This window comes from Talpa occidentalis, unplaced genomic scaffold (assembly GCF_014898055.3).
Source record: "Talpa occidentalis isolate TD23 unplaced genomic scaffold, MPIMG_talOcc4v2.1 talOcc4.11, whole genome shotgun sequence".
Taxonomy (NCBI): Eukaryota; Metazoa; Chordata; class Mammalia; order Eulipotyphla; family Talpidae; genus Talpa; species Talpa occidentalis.
Genome location: NW_023601104.1, coordinates 71,510,108 through 71,532,832, shown reverse-complemented (window position 1 = coordinate 71,532,832; position 22,725 = coordinate 71,510,108). Strand labels below are relative to the sequence as shown.

At 39.1% G+C, this 22,725-nt stretch overlaps 1 protein-coding gene across 11 annotated transcripts in view; it reads right to left on the bottom strand.

Moving 5' to 3' along the window:
• The window catches only part of SYNE2 (spectrin repeat containing nuclear envelope protein 2), a 308,736-nt gene that overhangs the window by 34,635 nt on the left and 251,376 nt on the right, over positions 1-22,725 (bottom strand). For all 11 annotated transcript variants that reach the window (XM_054690979.1, XM_054690990.1, XM_054690998.1 and 8 more), the window contains exons 89-98: positions 21,362-21,541; positions 20,610-20,738; positions 19,208-19,362; positions 18,968-19,112; positions 17,970-18,064; positions 16,678-16,912; positions 11,847-12,041; positions 9,715-9,840; positions 2,535-2,690; positions 243-401 (exon numbers count right to left, since the gene is read on the bottom strand). In XM_054690979.1, coding sequence (XP_054546954.1) covers positions 243-401; positions 2,535-2,690; positions 9,715-9,840; positions 11,847-12,041; positions 16,678-16,912; positions 17,970-18,064; positions 18,968-19,112; positions 19,208-19,362; positions 20,610-20,738; positions 21,362-21,541 — 1,575 coding nt within the window. The remainder of the gene's footprint in view (positions 1-242; positions 402-2,534; positions 2,691-9,714; positions 9,841-11,846; positions 12,042-16,677; positions 16,913-17,969; positions 18,065-18,967; positions 19,113-19,207; positions 19,363-20,609; positions 20,739-21,361; positions 21,542-22,725) is intronic.

The following is a 22,725-nucleotide window of genomic DNA, read 5'->3' as shown; positions in this document are numbered from 1 at the left end:
CCTACAAAAGCCACTGAGGGCTCCAGGACTCTTTCCTCCTTTACCCCGTCAGCATGGGATCATAGAAAACCTGCACTGTTTCTTCCTGCCCCCTACAACTTCTTTGAGAAGAAATTAAAATAGTGAGCAAGTGCTATCAAATTACTCAAACATGACTGGAAGCCGATCTGTACCACTTAGCTTTGAGGAGGGTAGAGGATTCTGAGGTAGTTAAGTTCTACCCACTGGGGTGCCCTGCTTACCTTCTGTAACTTGTCAATCATTTCCTCAATGCTGATATCCGCTGTCTGCAGAACTTTGTTTTCCATCTGTACCAGCCATGCACACAATTCTTTATTTTTTTCGTTGAACACAATCCATGAATTCAGTCTGTCTTCAATCTCCTGTTTCCGTATAGCTACCTGGAAATGAAAATACATTTGGGCCCTGAGTATAGGCAGGAAGGAAAACATTTCCCTTCCCTTCCTTCCATCAAAAGGTCTAGGACTTTCATTAATTTTAATCAGAAGCCCTGGAGACCTAAATCACTGTTCTGCCTCTTAAATACCTGGGGTTTAACAGCAACAATAGTTTCTTACACCTTTGATAAATGCCATAAAAAGCAACAAAATAAAGATTGCACCTGGCGATCTTTACTTGACTTCATTTTGTCAACGAAGAATAACTGTCCAAAAAAGATTCTGTTTAATTCAACACATTCCTATTAATATCAGATTATAATAAAAATTAGAAACAGGAAAGGTTACTGGTTACACCTTCCTGCTTCTTGTTCTTTCAGTATACATTAATTGCTGCTTGCTACACGCTAATTTGTAATTTTATAACCCTAATCCATTCCTTTTTTAAAAAATAACATCTTATTTCTACTGAAGGCCAATGTCTTGCCTATTTAATTTAAAAGGTATAATCTAGATCACAATATAAATCTGACACTTGCAGTAATAATGGACCATGAAAATTGAAGCCATTTAAATGTTTCAGTATTAAATTTCAAACACAAAGAAAAGTAAAATAAAAAATTATTTTTTGCACATGACTCATGTGATCCATCCACCCATTAAGCAGCATGGTTCTGGATGGAGATGACTTGCTGGTTTGCAGCAACTAGGGTGCCCCCACAAGTCCAGTGTTCCATTAAGCATTAGCGGTCTCAGCCGATATCAGCAAAGGGTCTTCTTCCTTACTGGGTTCAATTACTTACTTAAATATGAAGAACACCAATGAGTTTTTCTATATGTACAAAAGAATTCCCAGGTTTAGAAAAACTTTAGAGATTTACAGTTAAAAGCAGTAGCTAACCATTCTCTTGGTCAGGTTCTAATAGCCCGCTTTACAGAGGGGGAAATCAATATTTTCCTGCCATTAAAAAAAAAACAAAAAACAAAAACTACTCTTCAGAGTGAGGCAAAAATGGTTCAAGGTTGCACCCCCACCCAGCCAAAGGTGTTAAGAAAGCTCAAAAAACTATTCTAAAAACACAAGCTTTGTGTTTCCATTCCTCAGGGCATCTATTTATCTCAGCCCTTTTTAAAATCCTGGCATTTGCACAGCTTTATTCTGATTGGTCTCATACTGGTATTCATCACTGGTAACAATTAGGAACATCTGGGCCCCAGTCTTTGCTTCTACCTTAGCTTTTAGAACACTTCTCACATACTCCAAATATTTTCCATTATATGAAATATGAATAAGAATTCTAGAAGGATCTTTAAAATTAGGGCACAATATGAATATTAACTACTAAAATCAAGAAGGAAAAATGTTTTTATTAACATGGACTCAAAATGTCTGAATTTCAACTTTTAAATACACTACTTCATTCAGAAAAATGAGATTAAGAAATTTATTTTTCATAGAATTGAATGCTCTTAGAACAAAGATCCATTTGAAACCTTTAATTCTATCCTGATCCTGTCACAAACATATATTGTAAAAAAATAATACCCTAACCACAATAAAGAGACATGGAGTTACTAAGTGGAGCGGTGGGGCATTTCTTTTAGAGTTTTAAAAACCAACTGCTGTTAAGAAACGCACGTGAAAGCCCACTTCTCAGATAAAAGCCCCGCAGGGGCACTGAAGCACCACTGGGGCAGGTTGTTGGGCTCCAGACCGCAGAGATAACCCTCTACAGCCGGACCGAGACCTCTTCTTAGCCGAGTCCAGATTCTGTTATACCTATTCCTTCTAGCCATTTACACAAGACAGAGTGGAGAGTCCACACAGCAGCTCATAATTCTAATTCACCGACACCCACCCCAACCCCCGTGCCCGCCCCGGGCCCCCAAACTTTAGGGTGACTTTTGAAAAAGCTCATTAAAAGTGTGCAAAGTTCCAGCATTGAGCGCTGGAGAAACAAAGGATCAAATCTGTTTTAAACCCTGTTGCTGTCTCTTAAAGAAATAGCGTTGACCTGGCCCCCCACTGCAAAGGGCCTCCAGATCAATGAAATTAAGCTCCTTTCTACTTGGTCTGGCCTTCGGAGACATTTCAATAAACTCTGCACAGCCGGGCTCCGCTGGTCACTGACTTACTCTTAGGCAGAGGTCCTCCCATTGTCTGTGCAAATGCTCTATTTGCTCCTTCAAAATCATCACGTCTTCCACCAGAATGTGCTGGGTTAAGTCGGCTTTCATCGCGTGAAGTTCTTGCAAGTTCTGAGTCCAGTTAGCCAAAGACTTCTCTAGGTCCTGCATTTAAACATTAGAAGGGGAAAGAAAAAAAAAAAAAACCCTTAAACTCAGACTGCCGTTGTTTCCAAACCTGTAGGCTAATCCTTTGATTGGACTCCGGGGGGAGGGGAGACCCGCAGGGGGCGGGGCCTTCGGAATGAGAAACAGCCCAGGTCAGCCTCTGCGCTCCAGCTGGCCAGCTCCTCACCACGTTTTCTTGCAGAAAAACTCTTTCCTGCCTCTGTTTCCATTTTCTTAGGTAGTTTAGATTCTTATGTAATTACTTCTATTTTTAAGTCATGTAGGCCTCCTTATTTAGAGGAAAGTATTTTTGGCACCTAGCAACTCTCTCACACACCCACCCCTGGGCTCTTAATCCTGAAGCTAGGTAACAAGAAAGTTCTAAAGTGCGACTTCCCATGTTGAAACCCCCCTAAGAAGAGCACTGTTGTGACAGTGGCAATCATAAACAACAGCTTTTGTTCAACGGGAGTTACTTTGGTTGACTTTGGAAACAATGAATGCAACAGAAGGAAAAAAAAAACCTCTTCCCTAATAATTAGCAGACATTGATGAGCAGAAAATTTCCGATGGTCATGGGAACATTTTTTTTTTAATGAAATATTTGTCCAGTTAAAACTTTTTAAAATAGAAATTAATCAAAACGTTATTTTCACCGGAAGGGAGGCCAGAGGAAACAGCCCAAACATGCAAGCTTCCGTCAGGTTTTTAGTGGGTTTATAATTCTTCATGCTTTGGCACATTTTAAGGCTTGCCATTTATACCTATCTAATGAAATCTGAAAGAAGAGACTTTCAACTACATCAGAAAGAAGTGGGGGAGGGGGTGGTGGTGGCAACTACAACCAAAAAAGTGTTAATTTTGATTATTTTCAGAGCTCTAAAAGCTACCTTTTGTGATTTCAGCATTTTGCTGATAAGCAGCGACATTTAATAAACTGATCTGGAGAATTCTTTTTAAAGGCTGCATGGAAATTGAAAAATACCCTTATCAGAAGGAAATCAGTGAATTTTAGTTAATTTTTGACACAGGGCTCTAGTAAAGTGGATAAGAGCAGATTCTGCAGTGGGACCCTGAATATTAAGTTACATAACAAAGAGGATAACAGGAGAGTGCTAAGCCACTCCGGACTTAGCTAGAGGACAACTGAAGTGGGCTGAGCTCCACCCATCATCTCCACCCCAGTGTCAGTGTGGGTGTCAGGAAGCCCAGCCTTCCTTGCCTCTGCTCAGAGGTGTGGGCTCAAATGCCTGCACAGTGAGGAGGTGTGTTTAAATTATCCGACTTGGGTGTCAGCCAATTTGGTTTGGTTTTCTTTGTGGTTAGGATAACTATCAAGTATAGGGCTTTTGACTATGAACATTTTTGTGATTCTTAATATTGCCAAATTGTGTCCTCAAAAAAATGACTGTATCTTTTTCCACATGCTTTCTGGTTGTTTTATGTATCTTGGCAGCAAAAATAATATGTGTAATGATTCCTCATTGATAAAATTTGTATTTCTTTAAACTCTAGCCCAAAATGCTACCCACTCCTTCACCACAATGCTTCAAAATTTTAATTTCTATTGACACAATTCAGATCTCAGACACAAAGGAGTCTTCTCTGAATCATCAGAAGAGATTAGGACCCCTGTTTTATGCATTTATAGCCCCCCATCCTTTTCCTGCTTTCATACCACGCTTAGAATTATGTACACACATGTATGTTTGCACAGTGTGGGACTCTTGGGTTAACATGGGCCTCTCCTGTGGTCTCCTCTGCACCTACGTGCTGGCTGAGGCCATGACAGCCCTGCTCACCAAAGCATTGCTCAGTGTGGACTGCGATGTGGGTGCAGGTTAAGTCCGCAGAGAGCCAAACATGATCGAAAGGAAAGCAGTTTGGCAGTGTGCAGAGCTTTAAACTGTTCATAGGCGTTAAGTGAAAAATGCAAGGAATCAAACATTATATACAGCAAGGTCTATGGTGGAAATATTTCATAGTGACAATCACTGTTTGTACAAATGTTTCAAAAATCATGCTTCTGTCTTTAAAATACTCCTTCAGGTCTGCTATCAAACTAATAGCAAAAGAGATCATTTCAGTTTGCCTTAATTTAAACAGGTAAGTTGCCTATGTGACGTAAAACTTAAAGTGATCTGACTACATAAAGTGATGACTGCACAGGCCTCGACTGGACTTTCCACGATGGGGCAACTACCTTTAAATCTTTGCCTATGGAGTCAGTTGCTGCTGGGACTATGATGTCCTCTCTTTCTACATAACTATTTGGTTAAAAAGACGCTCCCAACTCCCTCTACTGAATTGCTGTGAGGAATCTGCCAGTGTTACCTAATCTGACTAGGAAAAAAAAAGAAAGCAGCACCCAAGATGGAAGTGCGGTGCATGTATATATACACACACACACACACACACACATATATATATAGATGTCCTGTATATACACGGCTATAAGGACATATGTACATATATGTGTATATATGTGTGTACGTATATACTGGCCTTAATGCACAGAATATCTTTGAAAGAATGCACAACAAACTGGTAGTATTGATTACTTCTGTGGAGAGGTACTGATGAGAAAAAAAAAGTTCATATATAGTCTTTTACAACATCTAAATTATGAACCATGTGATCTTATTCAAAAATTATTAAAAAAAACTGTCTCAAGGACAGTTGACAGTCATTTGACAAACTTAGTAAACACAGATGTCCACTGTATCAATTTTCATAATAGTGAAAAGTTAGTATATAAAATATATAAAGGTATTACATACAGACACATATAAAAGCGTAAAGCAATTTCCCCATGCACTGGCTTGACTGTAATGGGAATGTACTTTTCCAGGAAGGAAAGTAAAGCTTGGCCAGGTCAAGTGGTTAACATATCTCCCCAGGGGATTCAGGGATGCTAACACTGTCCCAGACAGGCTTCTGGTTACTTGGGATCTTTCTGGAATACGGTCATGGGTTGAATAAACTCAATGCCCTTGGACTCTTTCCCTGATTCTTTCCATGTGATGTGAGGCTATGGAAACTGCAAGAATCCCACTGGAAATTAAGAAGTGTGATGCTTGGAGAAAATTAGGTCTCTTTGTGGGTTTACAGTTCATATTCAGCACCAGTTTCTAAACTTTATGGATGGGAACTCAAGGTATCCACTGAATGACTCCAAATCCTCATACTTGTTAATGAAGTCTAGATCTAAACCTAAAGATGCAGACATGATAAGAACTGTGAAATTTGAGGTAGATAGAACTGTTTAAACCTAATAAGAACATCTACTAACCTAAAAATAAATCTGTGCCAAAAAAAAAAAAAAAAGAACATCTACTAACACATACATGACTGGGAAATATTACACTTAATGGTGAAATGTCAGCATCATTCTTTGTAAAATCAGGAGTGATACTAAGGAGTCAATTATCAATGCTTCTACTTGACAGTGTTCTAGAGGTGCTGACCAGTGTAAGGAAAAAAAAAAGCATAAGATGGGCAGGGAAAGGAAGGACTAGAGTCAATATAAGGGGGGAGGTGCAATTGTATGGGGAATATAACAAATGAAAATGCATACATTGCGCAAAGATGAAAAAAGATGTAAGAATTATATAAAATATTAAAAAAAAGCATAAGAATTAAAGGGAAGGAAAAAAGTCATCCATAGATGGTGATTCCTACATTAAACACCCAAAGGAATATGTAGACAAATTATTGGAACTGATGAGAGTTTGAGCATGATGGTTGAATACAGTATCAATACACAAAAATTATCTGCATTTCTAGCCCCAGCATAATCAGTCAGAAAAGGTAACGTGAAAAATGCAGTATTTTCAATAGCCTCAATAATAACATACCAAGAAATAATATTAAGATGCGCAATACCACATAAAGAAAATTGTAAAACATTGAAAATCATTAACTAAGACCAACAGGAGAAATATGTCATAGTCAGGAACAGGAGTACTTAATTTCAAAAATACGTTAATTTTTCCCAAATTGATCTAGAAATTCACAATAATTCCATCAAAGCCATTGTAAACATTTTCCATAGCTTGAGAAACTGCTTCTAAAAGTTGTAGAGAAAGTCAAAGACCCAAGGATATCCATACTAACATGTGAGAACAAGAAAATGGGGAAACATCACACCTGAATTGAAGATTTGATACAATAAAATGTAATTCTCAAGATCATTGGTTAAATAGCTGAGATTAGCAGATTAGTGGAACAGAGAACTAAGCAACCAATCACACCTGTATGGAAACTTGACACATGACACTTGACTACTCAATAAACAGATACCAGGACAACTAGTTTTCCACATGAACTAAAAAAAAAAATCTGATCTTTACTTGAAAACATACACAAAAATATATTCTTCAATGAATAAAGACATAAATGTTAAAGAAGCAAAACTCAAAAACTTTCAGAAGGAAATGTAGGAGAGTACCTTTACGACTTTAGTATGGAGATTTCCCAAAAGAAACAGCAGAAATCATAAAAACAAAAAAATAATTTTTTTCAGCTAGCAACACCAAAAAAATTTAGAAAAACAAACCCTCTGATGGGAGATGACATTTTCAATGTCTATAGTCCACTGAGAAGTAGTATGCAGCACAAATAAGGAGCTACTTCAAATCAACAGGGAAAAAACAGAATGCAACAGAAAAGTGGGAAAAAGGATATAAATAGAAGGGCAGACAAAAAGGGGAAATAAATTAAAAAAAATGCCCAACTTCCTAGTAAGGAAGCTACAGAAAGATGCTATCACACACCGATCAGAGTATCAAAAGTTAAGAATCTGAAACTATTCAGTGACTGGAAAGGGGAGGTAAAACTGTCTTATAGTCAAATAACTTACACTATAGAGCAAGGAGGATGAATGAGCTACAGGTAGCAACACTGCTGACTCAAAATCCTGAGGGTAAAGAGTTGCCTTATATGCAAATAGTTGCTTTATATGCAAATGGTTGTATTATTGCAGTATGGTACTGTTTGCCTAAATTTAAAAATAGAAAGTTATACTTCTATATTTCATTGAGAGCTACATACCCACACAATAAAACTATAGGGCAACACATAAGATAAAAACATCAATTTAGGGTTATGGACACCTCCGGGGGGAGGAGGCCCTTCTCCAAGTACATTTGAAATCATGCAGGGCATTTGGGCGGCATTTGTAATGTTTTGTTTCAACTGGGGGATGGTTTTGTGGCAGTTTGTCATATTATTTGTTTATTTATTTATTTTTAAAGATTTATTTATTTATTTATACAAGCACTGGGTACAGTCAGAAGCGCGGGAGGGTGAGAGAATTCACCAGAGCCAGAGCGGGGAGCAGAACAGGCAGACTGACGAAGCACACTGCTGAGGGGAGCAGCGGGCGCTGCAGGAAAGTTCTGTCGCGCCATGTGGGACCCTCACCTGTGGCCAGGGATCGAACTGGCACTGCAGAGGCTGCGGGCAGCTTCGCAGCCCAGCGCTCAACCGCTGCGCCACCAGGGGAGGCCCTGTCATATTATTTGTTAAGAAATTTTTTGCGGTGCAGCCGACCTCTCCTGCCTTGCCCACTGCTCCCCTCAGCAGTGTCTTCCGTCCATCTGCCTATTCTGCTTCCTGCTCTGTCTCTGGTGAATTCTCTCACCCTCCTGCGCCTCTGACTTTACCCCAGTTCTTGTATAAATAAATAAATCTTTATGGTCTCACTCATAGCAGGAATTTAGAAAATCTAACCAAGAGACCAGGAAAAAGACTAATCAATACAAAGTAAAAATCAAAATCAACAAGCAACTATAAACCAGAGACACACTGGTGGGGGGAAGGGAGGGAAGGAAGGACTAGAATCAAAATAAGGGGGAGGGGTGCAATTGTATGAGGAATATAACCAAAATGAAAATGCATACATTGTGCAAAGATGAATTATATAAAATAAAATATTTAAATAAAAAAATCTTTAAAAAAGGAAAAGAAATTCTTTGCAATGAAGGAATTTTTTACAATGAAGGAAAGAGAGGCAGGGAGAAACACTAATTTCTGGCACAGCTGGAAGTATGAGACAACTCAGTTCTTCCTAATTTTTTCAATTTGATTGCTGAAGTCACTGAAGGAAGAAAAAAAATGTAAAACCATTGTGATAGCCTCTCAATGTCTTTTAAGCATCAAACCTGCAGAGAGGAAAGAGAGTAGGGAATTGCTGGCCTGGGGATTTTCCTGGTCTGAATTCTGTCACAAGTTTGCCTCACCTACTGTAAAGGCTGAAAATATCCAGGGATTTTTGCTACTGTGATATACTTTGGAAGGTTTTTTAAATATATTTTTTATTTCTCTATATATTTTACATCATTATTCCTTTTTGTAGTTTGCTTTCTCTTCTCAGCTGTAGTCCCCATAAAATTTCCACCACCAAGTCACCCGTGAACCATCACCAGCCTCTTTTGCTCTTCCCACCCGTTTTAATCCCTCTCCTTTCTCCTCTCCTGCAGAATGTCTCTGATTTATAGTTACATTCTACTTTTGTGCCCCCAACCCGCCCCCATCCCTTATTTGGTTCCCCTAGATTCCTCCTATATTTATCTTTTTTCTTCTGACTTATTTACGAAAATGTGTATCTGAGCCAAAAACCCAACCTGTCGGCTTCTAAAAAAATGATTTCTTTTAGTTGTAGTTTACTCTCATTTCAAAGACAAGGTCATTTGATAAGGGACCAGATCTCACTATAACCTCAGATGTCACAGCTTACATGACAGTGGAGAAACGCAAAGAGGATTTGGAGGAGGAAACCTCCAAGATCCTAAGGAGTGGATTTTTGCCAGTCTTTGTCATCTTCACACATGGATCTCAAGAAGCATCGATTCTAATTCCTCTAGACAGTAGGATGTTATGTTAGATAGAAGACAGGAAAAATGTTTCCACTGAACATGAAAATTCAGTCTCAACGAAGAAATAGAAAGGCAAACAAACACTTCAACTTCTCAGAAAATGGTGAAGTGATTATCTTGAATGCTACTTCAGATTTCAATACCTTAATCAGTTCTTTCTCTTTATGGAGGTCCTCATGAACTTCTGGAAGAGGCTCTTTACTTTGCGTCCTTAAAACTTGTAGCCTGCTTTTCAACTCCTTGATTTTCTTTTCACACTGGTCCCAGGCCTATTTGAAAACAGTATTTAAATTGGTAAGTACTTTGCTGTTTAAGAGTGAATTGTGGAAATAGAATAACTCATTTAATGCATGTAATCATACTCTAGAAAGTGTTTTTGTAAATCACACGGAAACCCAGTTCCTTCTCTCGAACAGACTGTGGTCAAAGACAGCGGATGGGACCCCGGCGTGGCTCAATGCCTCTTTGCAGCTTTATGCGTGGCTCATCTCAACCACTGGGTTGGCTTTTGATTTGAAATATTTCTTCTTCTCTCCCCATATCTTTCATCTGCCTAAATCCTGTTCCTATTTTAATTTTGGAAAAATTTACATTAAAAAGACTATCATAAGGATTCACTTTTAGCATTTCAGTCTTACGCATATTTGTAATCATGCCATAAAGCCAAAGCACTCAACCACTTTTATTGTCTTTTCTAATGTCATCCCTCTGCTCTCTCTTCCCCTTCTAGACACAGGTGGCTTTCTAGACCCTTCCATGGTCAAGCTTCACTCTCTACTTCTTATCACCACTCTGTCACCTTCTGTTTAAAGCACTTCACAGCTTATCAAGCATTTTCAACTTCACTGTCTCATAATAATCTTAGGAGACTGAGAGGGCAAATATTGAAAACACATTTAAAATGGGAAAACTGAGAAAGAAAATTTGTATTATTTTTTATTGAGGTAACACTGCTTTATAGCACCATATATGATTTAGAGGCATAGGCTTACACCTCCTGAGAGATATGTTAACACACCACCCCACCACCACTTTCTCTTTTTCTTAAATGTCCCATGACTGAGCAAATAGTTGCTTGCATCTTCAATTTCCGGGTGTTTATAATAATTAATTCATTAGATAAATTTCTGCTATTAAAAAAAACAAAAATTGTGATCACTTCGACAGCACATATACTAAAAATAAACATAAAAACCAAGCCCTATTCTATTCCTCAGTACAACTGATACCTAAACAAACCTATGGTTGGCCCAGTTCTATAACATCTCACGTACGAAGAGGTCACTTATCTAGAAACATCGGCTCTCTGGAACACAACCAAGGACAGTGAAGAGAGAAACAGAACTATGAATCCTGGTGTCTCTCACCAAACCATTAATTGCATTTACCATCATGCTTTCCAAACATGGCAGGTGCTCTGCTAGTGTCTGTAGTTAATGAGTTTCACATAGTCTGTTTCCCAAAGAAAATTCAGCTACTATATTCATAGGAGAGATGCTCAGATCCCAACTCAGCACCTACTTCTGTATTCAGGACAATATCCCTGACAAGCTTGGTAGTTAGGCGCGCGCGCGCATGCACACGCACGCGCACACACACACACACAAGAAAAAGAGAAAGAGAGAGAAATTAGAGAGGGGGGTGGGCTAGAAGGGGGATGTATGCTCAGAGAAACAAAAAGTGAAAATAGCTTACCATTAAATAGAAAGAAAAAAATCAAAAAAATTACGTAAGAACTCAAAGAGTCTGCAATAGAGGGCCATGGATTCAAAGCAACTTAAAAGAATCCTTGAGAACAACTTGGTACATATTAGCATAACAAAATAATAATGCCTTTCCTAATAATGACGCAAAATGAAACATTTCAGTTCTTGAAGGTATAAACTGTCTGGGAAATTCACCTCTATGGAAAAGTGCATTGTCTGATGATAGCAGAAAGACGAAGTATTACTGTGCTTATTTTAACATTCCATACTCAAGGAGACACCAAGTGTGACATTAGCTTTGCAAATTGAACTTCCTTTGAACAGGGTTTTTCTGTTTCATAAAAGCAAATATAAAATAGAATCTCAAGTATTTATATACTAACATTAAGTTTTTAAAGTGTTATATTATTATTTTACATTGAGCAACTGGCATGATCTGCAGGACTCACGGTCCCTTGGGAAACCCATAATACTCTGATTTCCTCACATCATTCTCTTCTTGACACGGCAAACAAGAATTCCATGTACTGCACTTGAGTATTATGATGGGCCAGTGAAGGTGCACTTACCTCTACGATGCTCCGGAGCTGCTTGATCATCTCCCCTACTTGCAGCTTGGTGTCCTTCCAGTTGTCCTGAAGTTGGCTGAGTGTCCTGTCAATCGACTCTTTAGCTTCCACGTTAGTTGTGTTCTGTAACTTTTCCCCAGCTTCCAAGGTTAGCGTATAGGTGGCCTGCCACCTCTGAAAATGAATTTCTTTATTCTAAATGAAAAAACAGAAAAGGTTTGCTTAAGCCTCTGATGTGCTCAAAATGTGACTGTGTGTGTTTATATTTCCTTCAGAGCATTTCTTAAGTGTTAGATATAAATTCGACAAATCTGGTTAGAATGTACATACACACATATTCATATTAAAAGGTAAAACTAATGTTTTACCCTGAGTAGACAGCATATTAACAAGTGATGTGTTCTTAAAATAATTTCCAAAGGGCCTCCCCTGGTGGCACAGGCAGTTAAGCGCAGCACTGTGAAGCTGTCCGCAGCTTCTGCAGTGCTGGTTGGATCCCGGCTGGCAGGCGAGGGTCCCACATGGTGTGCCAGACCTCTCCTGTCTTGCCCACTGCTCCCCTCAGCAGCATATTTCATCAGTCTGCCTGTTCTGTTCCCTGCTCTGTCTCTGGTGAATCCTCTCACCCTCCTACGAATCTGGCCTGTACCCTGGTTCTTGTATAATGAAATAAATCTTAAAAAAAATTGCATACATTTGGGTGAGCTACACAGAGAAAAGGGCTCCGTTAAAAAAAAATAGTTTCCAAGGATGGGTGAGTAATAAAATTCTTAGTGTAATGGTTCGAAGCACAAAGACATGAAAAGATACACTTCACAGAGTGAAAGCCTATGAGATAGGTGGGTCTAAGAATGCTAAGAGAATGACTGATATTTTTTGTCTGACATTAAGAGCAAATACCCATTACCGTCATGATATAAGGGTCAGATGGCTTCTTCCTAGCCAGAGCAGTTAGACAAGAGAAAGACATATAAGGAATCCAAATAGGAAAAGAAGTAAAACTATCACTATTTGCAGATGACATGATAATATACATGGAGAATTCTAAAAACACCACAGAAAAACTAATCAAAATTATAGAACAGTTTAGTAGAGTAGCAAGATAAAAAACAACACACAAAAATCAGTATCCTTCCTGGCGCTTCCCAGGTGGCGCAAGGGGTTATGACGCAACCTATGAAGCTATCTGCAGCCACTGCAGCACGAGTTCGATCCCACATGGCACAGCAGACCTCTCCTGTCTCGCCCACTGCTCCCCTCAGCAGTATATTTCAGTCAATGTGCCTGTTCTGTTCCCCACTCTGTCTCTGGTGAATCCTCTCACCCCCCACACTGGGAAAACTGGACTGCTACATGCAAAAGAATGAAGTTAGATTACTACCTCATTCCATGCACAAAAACTAAAAATGGATAAAAGAATTGGACATAAGACCTGAAACTATAAAATATATAGAAGAAAATATAGGCAAAACACTACATGACATACATCTCAGTAACATCTTTATTTTTTATTTATTTTATAATTAAAGAGCAGGTTTATTAGGAGAGGGACAGAAAAGTAAAGTACACTTGCATAGACACAAGCAGGCAGGAAGAGCTGCTCAGTAATATCTTTAAAGACACATATCCCAAAGCTAAGAAAGTGAAGGGAAAAATGAACAGCTGGGACTACATCAAATTAAAGAGCATCTGCACAGCAAAAGAGACATTAACCAAAACAAAGAGGCAACCTACTGATTGGGAAAAATTTTTTGCACACAATACAACCGATAAGGGACTGATCACAAAGATCTACAAAGAGCTCACATGACTCAACAAAAACAAAGTAAACAATGCAGTCAAAAAATGGGAAGAACTAAAAGAACACTTCTCCAAAAAGGAAATGCAAATGGCCAACAAGTACATGAAAAAAAAAAAATCACTTATAATCAGGGAAATGCAAATCAGAACCACAATGAGATACCACCTTACACCAGTGAGAATGGCTCATATTAAAAAAACAGGCAACAATAAATGTTGGTGAGGATGTGGAGAAAAAGGAACTCTCCTGCACTGCTGGTGGGAGTGCAAACTGGTCCAACCACTATGGAAAGCTGTGGGGAGGTTTCTCAAACTACTGAAAATGGAGCTACCATATGACCCAGCAATTCCACTCCTAGGAATCTTCCCAAAGGACACAAAACATTAATTCAAAAGTATACCTGCACCCCTATGTTTATTGCAGCACTACATACAATAGGTCAGATATGGAAACAACCCAAATGCCCAAAAATAGATGACTGGCTCAAGAAGATGTGGTACATATATACCATGGAATACTATTCAGCAATCAAAAAAGATAAACTCATGCCATTCACAGCAACATGGATGGAGCTAGAAGGGATTATGCTTAGTAAATAAGCCACAAGGAAAAAGAAAAATATTGGATGGTTTCACTTACAGGAGGAATATAGGGAACCAAATAAGGGATCAGGAAAAAATATATACAGCAATAAAAAAAATTAGCAGGCAACCGTAAATCAAAGACATTCTGCAAGGGAGGGGGAAGAAAAGGGACCAAAACAGGGGAGAGAAGAGCACAAGGGACTAGGGTGAATTGGTGGTAGGAATTTTATGGGGAATACACAAAAAGGAGAAAGTATACAAGCATACATTGTACAAAAATGAACAATGATGTAAAATATATACATATATAAAAGCAAATTATAAAAAAATTTAAAAGAGCTGACTTCTAACCCTTAAGAGTAGAATTCACACATATGTTAAAGGAATACAAAAGAGAACAAATTAAAAAAATGCATTTGAGCTTATTAAGGGCACATAAATGTATATCGATATAAAAATGAAAGGGATAGTTTTAACAAATTCCATATGAATATCATGTAAGCGTCTCTTTACAAGGTACTGGAAACCAGCAAAACAAAGTAAAACCTTTTGAATTTATTCATACTTTTTGAATCACTGGCGTTCAGGAGAAAAAAGTTTTTTATGTTCTAAATAGAATTTCCTTCCTCTTCCAGTTTCTCAAGGGAGATATAATACTGGTATTTTTCTTTCTTTTTTTTCACTTTTCTTGTTTTCTTTTTTTTTTTTTAACATTAGAATAGCTCTTTAATTTTTCACATTTTATTTTATATATTTTTTACATCATTTTTCATTTTTGCACAATGTATGCATTTTCATCTTGGTTATAGCCCCCTTGCAATTCCTACCTCCCTTGTTTTGATCCTACTCCCTTCTCCCCGCCCCCATAGTGTGTCTCTGGTTTATAGTTGCTTGTTGATTTTGATTTTATTATAATTAGTCTTTTTCCTGGTCCCTTATTTAGGTTTTCTAAATTCCTGCTATGAGTGAGACCATCTGAATACCGGCATTTTTCAAAACAGAAGCTAACATTTAAAAAAAAAATCAACAGAACATTGATTTACAAAGGTGTTCTAAGGAGACTTTATGAGACTGACATGCTGCTGACTGTGAAAGATGATGGAGAAGACTTTCTTGGCACATGCACCTTTGAAGTGATGAGCTACCAGAAGCTTCCTTGTGGCGAGGTCACAGGGAAAGATGAGCCCAGCTGTTCCAGGTTCTACTCTCCTTCCTTAAGTGGCAGACATGAGAGTGGCTCCAGCCCCAGCCACCATCTGAAACTGCCTGAAAGACCCTAAGTAAGATTCCCTAATGGAGCCCTGCCGACCCCCAGGGCTGTGAGAGAGAATAATTCCAGTTGTTATGGGAAATGCGCTGGGATTCCTGCTTCTCTTTGGCATTCCCTTCTAATTCATCCTCAGAGCAACCAGAGGATCTTTGCAAACTACACATTCGCATCATTCTGGCTCCTCTTGGACTGAAAGACCTCTTACCCTCTTCAAAGGCCTCCTAATACATAATGACCCTCTATCTACCTTTCAAATTTAGTCCCTGCTCCTGCTGCCTCCCTGGGGAAACTCCAGCCATGTTCCTCTGCTTTGCTTAGCTGCTCCTGTCTTGGGGATTTGGGGAACCCATTCTCTCTCTCTGAAAGGGTCTTTCTCCAGATCTTTGCAAGGCTGCCTCCTTCTCATCATTCAGATTCAAGTTTAAACATCAAGTTCCCGGAGATCACCCAGTCTCCACCATCACTGGTCCTGCTGTAATCAACACATGCTTTTATTGCAATCTGATCTTTTCTTGGTTCTCAATATATCTGATTGTCCTCATCAATCTGACAAATTACTATTTGTTAATTTGCCTGGTCACCCCCACAAAAGTGGGAGTCTTCTCTAAGTTCACATCACACACACAGCATTTAGCACAGTGACTGGAACTGAGCATGTACTGAATTAATCTTTGAAACCTGGATAAATGGATAAGAAAAGCTCAGGACTTCAGAGGATGGTGTTTGTTCAGCTGTATCTCTGCAGTGAAGACAGTGGTTCTACTGTTAAAAGGAACATGTCCTGGGAATTGCCAACTAATTAATCTTGTGCTATCAAGCAACTTTCTGATTGAAAACTGTTGCTTAAATTAATTTGCCTGTCAAGAGTATACAGGGATCCCACTGCAAATTATTACACTGGTGGTCTGTGCCTTCAAAGCTTGGGAGTGTGAATCTATCACCTTAAACTTCCCCTAATCCATACTCAGGCCTACGACCCAAGAAAAACCTCACTACTTCTGGGTGAGTACAAAGACCCCATAAGGCTAGAGACAAGCCGGGAGGACTGTGGTGCCCCCATCAGCTGGGTCTCCACTGCAGAAGTGCACTTGAACCACAGCATCTGAGCGAACATAAAACCTGAGATGAATGACTCTCGCTGGAGATGGCTCTGCCCGCTGTTGCTGTGGACTCTACCTTCAGCTCATGGATCAGACTCCTAACTTGGTAGAGGCTGTAGCGGTCCTGGGTCTTCACTGCGGACAGTAGGTGGCGGGTGCTTGTGAGGAAGCGGAGCAAGTCCTCTGCGGAGGAGTTGAAGTGCTGCCACTGCCTCACCAGCTCTGTGATGTCACCCTTCCTCTGCCGAACACCCTGGGCAGCACTCTGCCACTGCTCCTTCAGCTTTGTGAACTTCGAAACAAATTCCGGTCTTGGGGAAACACAGAATGTTAGAGAACTCTGACATCAGCATAAAGAAAAACTATCAAGTAATAGAAACTTAGATATTCTACATGTCTGTATAACTTACTTGGGGGAACAAACCCCTTAAAATCTTTGCACCATTCAACTTTAATAAGACAAGGGCCTTGGGCTGGGCTAGGGGCAGTGTTGCCACAGCCATTAGCACAAGATATTTGCACAGAACTTGCTCATTTCCCAGCCACATACTACAACCCCTTCCTTAAACAAACGGAAGGTGTCTGAACATACATCATGCCAAATGCTGCAACTAAACACTGCATCCATGGGGAACAGATGAACAGGTAACATTACTGATTATGATATTACTGACTGGAGAGTTGAAGTTTAATACAGAACATGTTTCCTGCAATTACTCAACTAGTTCTTTGCAGGTAAGTAATACCCTTCACAAGGTAACTAAAGTCTTCTATTTATTATGGGGAAAGTGAAGCTTTGTTGTACTCATCAAAACAAGTTCATCATCCCGGAATTGGCCTGAGTTTATTATTTCAGAACTAGGAATAAACGGGCTTTATGTTTCTTAGTCCTGTGTCTGCTGTGCGCACCTGCTATGTGAGCAGGTTTGGTCGTTGTCACCTGGCTGGCCTCGGGGCTCTGCTCAGGATGCTGCCCAGTGACTCCAACCACACACGGCACAGACAAATCTCTTCCCTCACAGCAGTGACACAGTTACTTGCTAGCAATACTTTAAAACTTATTTTTCAAGTAACAAAGTGTCACGAGACTGAAAGTAGAGAGGAAAACATACAAGAGAAGCATCCTTTGGGGTAAAAACTTAGTTAACTGTACTCGGCAAGTGGGTATTTGCAGAGTGTCTGATCTATTTAATCCCATCCTGCTATCCCAGGGGAAGGTGCCGCCAATATTTTTATGGCCAGAGAGCAAGACCACACGCTAACCAATAGCCAGATGACTGGCCCCACGTGGTCCATCAGCAGACAGTGCCACCTGCATTACCTTCCACACGCCCACAGCCACCTGTCACCTGAGTTCAAACAGCCTACCTGGTCTCGATTTCTGATGTGTCCAGGAGTTGTAAGGACTGGATGGCATAGGAATCAGCAATTGTCTGGTTCATTGAAACTTCAGCTTCCAGCATCTGTATATGAGTTAAAATGTAAAATATGAGCTAGCAGAATTCATTTCACAAATCTGGAACCTTCATTTCCTATTAAAACCTAGGCTCATAAAACATACGTGAAATGATCAAGTTTCAAAATAGAATACTCAGCCATGAATACCACCGATGGATATATTCATAGAAGCAAATACATTTAGAATTGCTACAACATGTGCCTACATATTAGGCATTTACTATTTGGTGAGCACTATGTAAAACATGCACTGTCACACTTATTCCTCAATCTTAGGACTTAAAGTACTATATTATACTTATTTGAAGAGGAGGAAACTAAGGTGCAAAAAGGTTAAGTAATTAAGTCAAGGTCACTCGGTTTTTTTGGCTGAACATATTTCATTTTCATTGGATAATCTTAATGTAACACTGCATACATAAATCAGTTACATTCAAAAGTTACAGTGAACTAATCATGCACACTCTTGAAATGGAGGAGCTGCCTATAATCACCAAACATTTTTCTAAATATGCAATATAACGTTGGCACAGGTGTGGGAAAGCTCCTCTGTGAAATTATTAACACTGCAATTGTCACTGTACCAAGTGCTTCCATGTTTTAGAAAATTATTCAGTGAAAGTGCAAAGATGAGTTGAAGTACTTTAACATACTCGGTGTAATATTTGCATTCTGGGGAAGCAAAGCTGTGCTGTCTACCTACTACAGGAAATCCAAGAGTTTTGTTGTTAAAAAAAATAGAGTAGTAGAACAAGTTGTTGAAGTTTGTGAAAGGCGTGAGAATTTTACAAATGATGAAATGACAAGTGGATTTATTCAAAGACATACATTCTCTATTTATTTCAATCTACTGTTCCCCAACTCCTGCCCCAGGGTCAGGGGTTCGGGGTGGAGGGGCACAGGCTTACCTCATACATTTTCTGCTGTTCTAGGAGGGCTGGAAGGCAATCTGCAAGATTCACTTTGAGTGCATCTTCTATCTTGTCCAAAAGTTGGACCCACTTTTCACAGCAATGAAGAAACTTTTCATTCAGTTCAATTCCCTGAAGCTCACTACAAAGATTTCAAAAACAAAACAGGGGCATGAAACAATGACAGACTGAGCTCAAGCCATTCATTTTACCTGAACTGAAACAGAATGTCCCCACCTGCTGCGTTCCAGGGCCGTCGCTGTGACCCGGACCCACTGCCGATTCATGTTCTGTAATGTCTTCACTGCCATGTCACTCAGGGGGAGCTTGAGGCTCACTTCATTCAGACGTTCAACATCAGGTGATTGGGCTGTCAGTGCCAGCACATGATTCTATTTAAAAATTAAATTTCAGATATTTGGATGACAAGATCTAGATGATGAAAAGCCTCAGGGATCCTCATGACCACCCTTATCTCAAAGATGAGAAAACTGAGGCTTAAACAGGTAAATGACTTGCCCACAGTCAAATAGTCAGTGTTAGAGCTGGACCTGAATCCCCATCTTCTATCCAGTGACTTTTCTAAAATAAGAAACAGCACCTGGACAGCCTCTAAATAGCCCAGGGAATAGAGAGTGATTTCAGATTGTCCTTAAGAAGACAGAAATGAGCTTTTTAAATTCCCATTTAGTATACCAACAACTTGACCTTCAACAAATGATACAGTTTACCTATAAATCAAATGAAAATTTAAGTATTTAAAATAACCCTGGTAAAACATGGTACTTAAGCATCCATATTTTGGTAGAACTTGAAAGCACAATAAAGCAAACTCATCAAAATATTATTTTTGAGAAGATATCCCAGAGATAGTCTCTAGGTCAACAGGATGTTAAAGAGAACATCCTTTACAATATTCATGTCACCTGTAGAGGACTATGCCTTGATAGCCTAGGTCAGGGTGGCAAGCTTTTCCTGTAAAGGGCTACCTCATAAATATTCTAGGCTGTTATGGGTCAGATGATCACTGTTACAACTACTGAACTCTATCCTTGTAGCATAAAAACCCCTACAAACTACACATAACTGGAAGGGCATGTCTATGAGCTAAGGGAACCTTATTTACCAAAGCATGTGGTGGACTGAGTTTGGACATGTGCGGTAGTTTTCAGACCCCCTAAAGGGTCTAATTATTAGTCCTCTAGATCCAGAATTCTTCCATTCTTCCATTTTTATGTTAATTACTAAGGAATTACTTATATAGTTCCTTACTAAACTTACTAAGGGAATAAGAAAAGAAAAAAAAACCAACAGGGTATTTTACTTTTGATCTTCAACCAGAAAAATTCAGTGAAAGAAAACAGCCAACTCCTAGAATATTTTAGTTCACTGAAGTTAATCAGTAAAGACATCAGGATTTTAAAATCTTTTAAAATTACTGTGGCGTATTACGAGAACAGATGCCTATGTTGACATACTTTTCTAGACCTCAGGGAAACAGGGCAAGGATGAATGGCGTGAAAAAAGACAGTACTCAGGAGTCAGGATGCAAACAGATTCTGCAATGCAATAGTAGTTAACTTATTTTTTTCATCCTATGGTGACTCTAAGTCCTTAGGAAAGACAAATATTGCAGTACCAGAAATATGTCAGGATTTTCTTCTTTCTCTTGCTGGTAGAGTTTATCTAAATTCTCTTCTTCATGCATGATAAAACCTTTTAAAGATTCCAACCGGTCCCCAAAGTCCTTGAACTCTGATAGAATAAGCTAGAATGAGAGAGATTTTCATTACGAACAATTTTCAAATGCATTTATAATAAAATTAAGCACAGTCTTGGGAACTGAAAAAGTTCAACTTTCTTTCAAACCTCAAAGCTGAATCTTTAGATAATCTCCTATTTCTCATTCTTGCCTTTGGCAAAGCATTGAGCTTTCAGGTATGAATGAATCACCTGCTTGCATCCCCAGGGGAAACAAAAATATTTACTGGGCTATGAAATGAGATCTCCATGGCTTTTTTAACAGCCCAAAGACTAAGGGCTTTTAACAAGTAAATAAAGACTACAACAAACAAGTGGCCAGCTACTTCTGTGACTCAGTTATCCCACTTGGTGAGCCAAGTAATTATGAGATCCGAACACTATATGAGATATAATATCTCACTTCTTAAAAATGTTCAATGAAGAAGAAATGTTTGCATAAGATCTGGCCACTGACCACGTGTTTGGAGAATCACATGGTTGAAGATTCACGTCAAATGGCAGACGTGTTCAGGGCATGCCAAGGAGAAGCCCACACAGCACTCCTAAGAATGCTTTCTAGGATGCAAGGAATTAAAGGTAGCCTACAAATGTCCATGACTCCAGCTTGAATGAAAAAATAAGATAAACCTCAAATTCATTTGCTTTCATGAGCAGCATCTTTTCCAAGTAAGAAGCCCTCTGGAGTGAGTGCTGTTGACCAGAGAGGAGCATGTGGGTGCTGGACTCTGCAGGTTTGAGGAGTCGATCCAAGAGAGTGGAATTTTGATGAAAGGCTTCTTTTGTCTTCTGCACATCGTGCTGAAGCTCCTGAAGGAGAAAAAGTGATGACAAAACATTTTCTCCTCCTTTCACCACACAGATCCCCACCCCCCACCACAGTCAACACTGAAGAGAATTTCTGACCAGAAATTGAGAGCATAGGTTTTGTTAGTGTTTATATTAGTGCTAAAAAAGCTAATCTTGCTTTATATAATGCACATCCCAGGTGGTATTCTGGAATTTGTCAGTTCACAGCTGAAACTGACCTCTGACTCACAGTCAGGGCTTCTAATACAGACATTGGAGTCCTGCTGGATACAGTTCTGTGTTTTATATTTCTGATCATCAAACTAAAGGACAGGCCTTCACAAAAATGTTCAGATAGACTTTTCCTAAAGTGTGCCATCTTGGCATGTGGAACTAATATCAATCAAGGCCCTGCAGGTCACAGGTGAAACGGTTACTGTAAAGGATGAAGATTAGATTTAGGGTCATCTACAGAAATAACTGTTTTATCAGAGAAACCTTATTGTAAGGGAAGGCAAAATATCTAGAGCATTTGGTTTTGTCATAGGAAGTCACTGTCTCCTAGGAAGTCATGTGAGACTCCCTCCTCTCTCTCCTTAGATCCTAGATCCCTAGCCTTCTCCTTAGCTCAGGATAGAAACCCCAAGTCTGTCTTATTCACTTTAGAATTTAGAACCATTTACTTATTTACTTTAGAATTTAGAACTATTTAAGTTTTCTGTATGTGTGTGATTAAATTTGGTCTTTTTTCCTCCTGCTAGTCTGTCTGATGTTAATTTGAACCCAGTGAGTTGGGGCAATTTTCCCCTGTATCCCATAATAATCCTTTGGGATCTGCTGTAATGTCATTTTAAGAATAATGTAATCCTGTCCTCTGCCTGAGACTTCATGACAAAATGGACTCATTTGCAGAGACCATAGACTCTGATTAATCAAGCTGACTTTAGGGTTATTCTGTAAATACTATGTGTATGAATTTGCTTCCTGCTTTTAAAATAAGTAGAAATTGAGCAGAAATACAGATCATACCTATTGGATTCTTGTCTATAATTAAATTTGTTAATACTTGTTATCATATCAGAAGATATAGAATACATCTTTCCCTTTCTGGGCATGCATGAACACAATAGGATAAAACCAGAGAGGAAATTATACAACTCTCAAATACAGTCTACAAATCATGATACCTACAGAAAAACCATCAA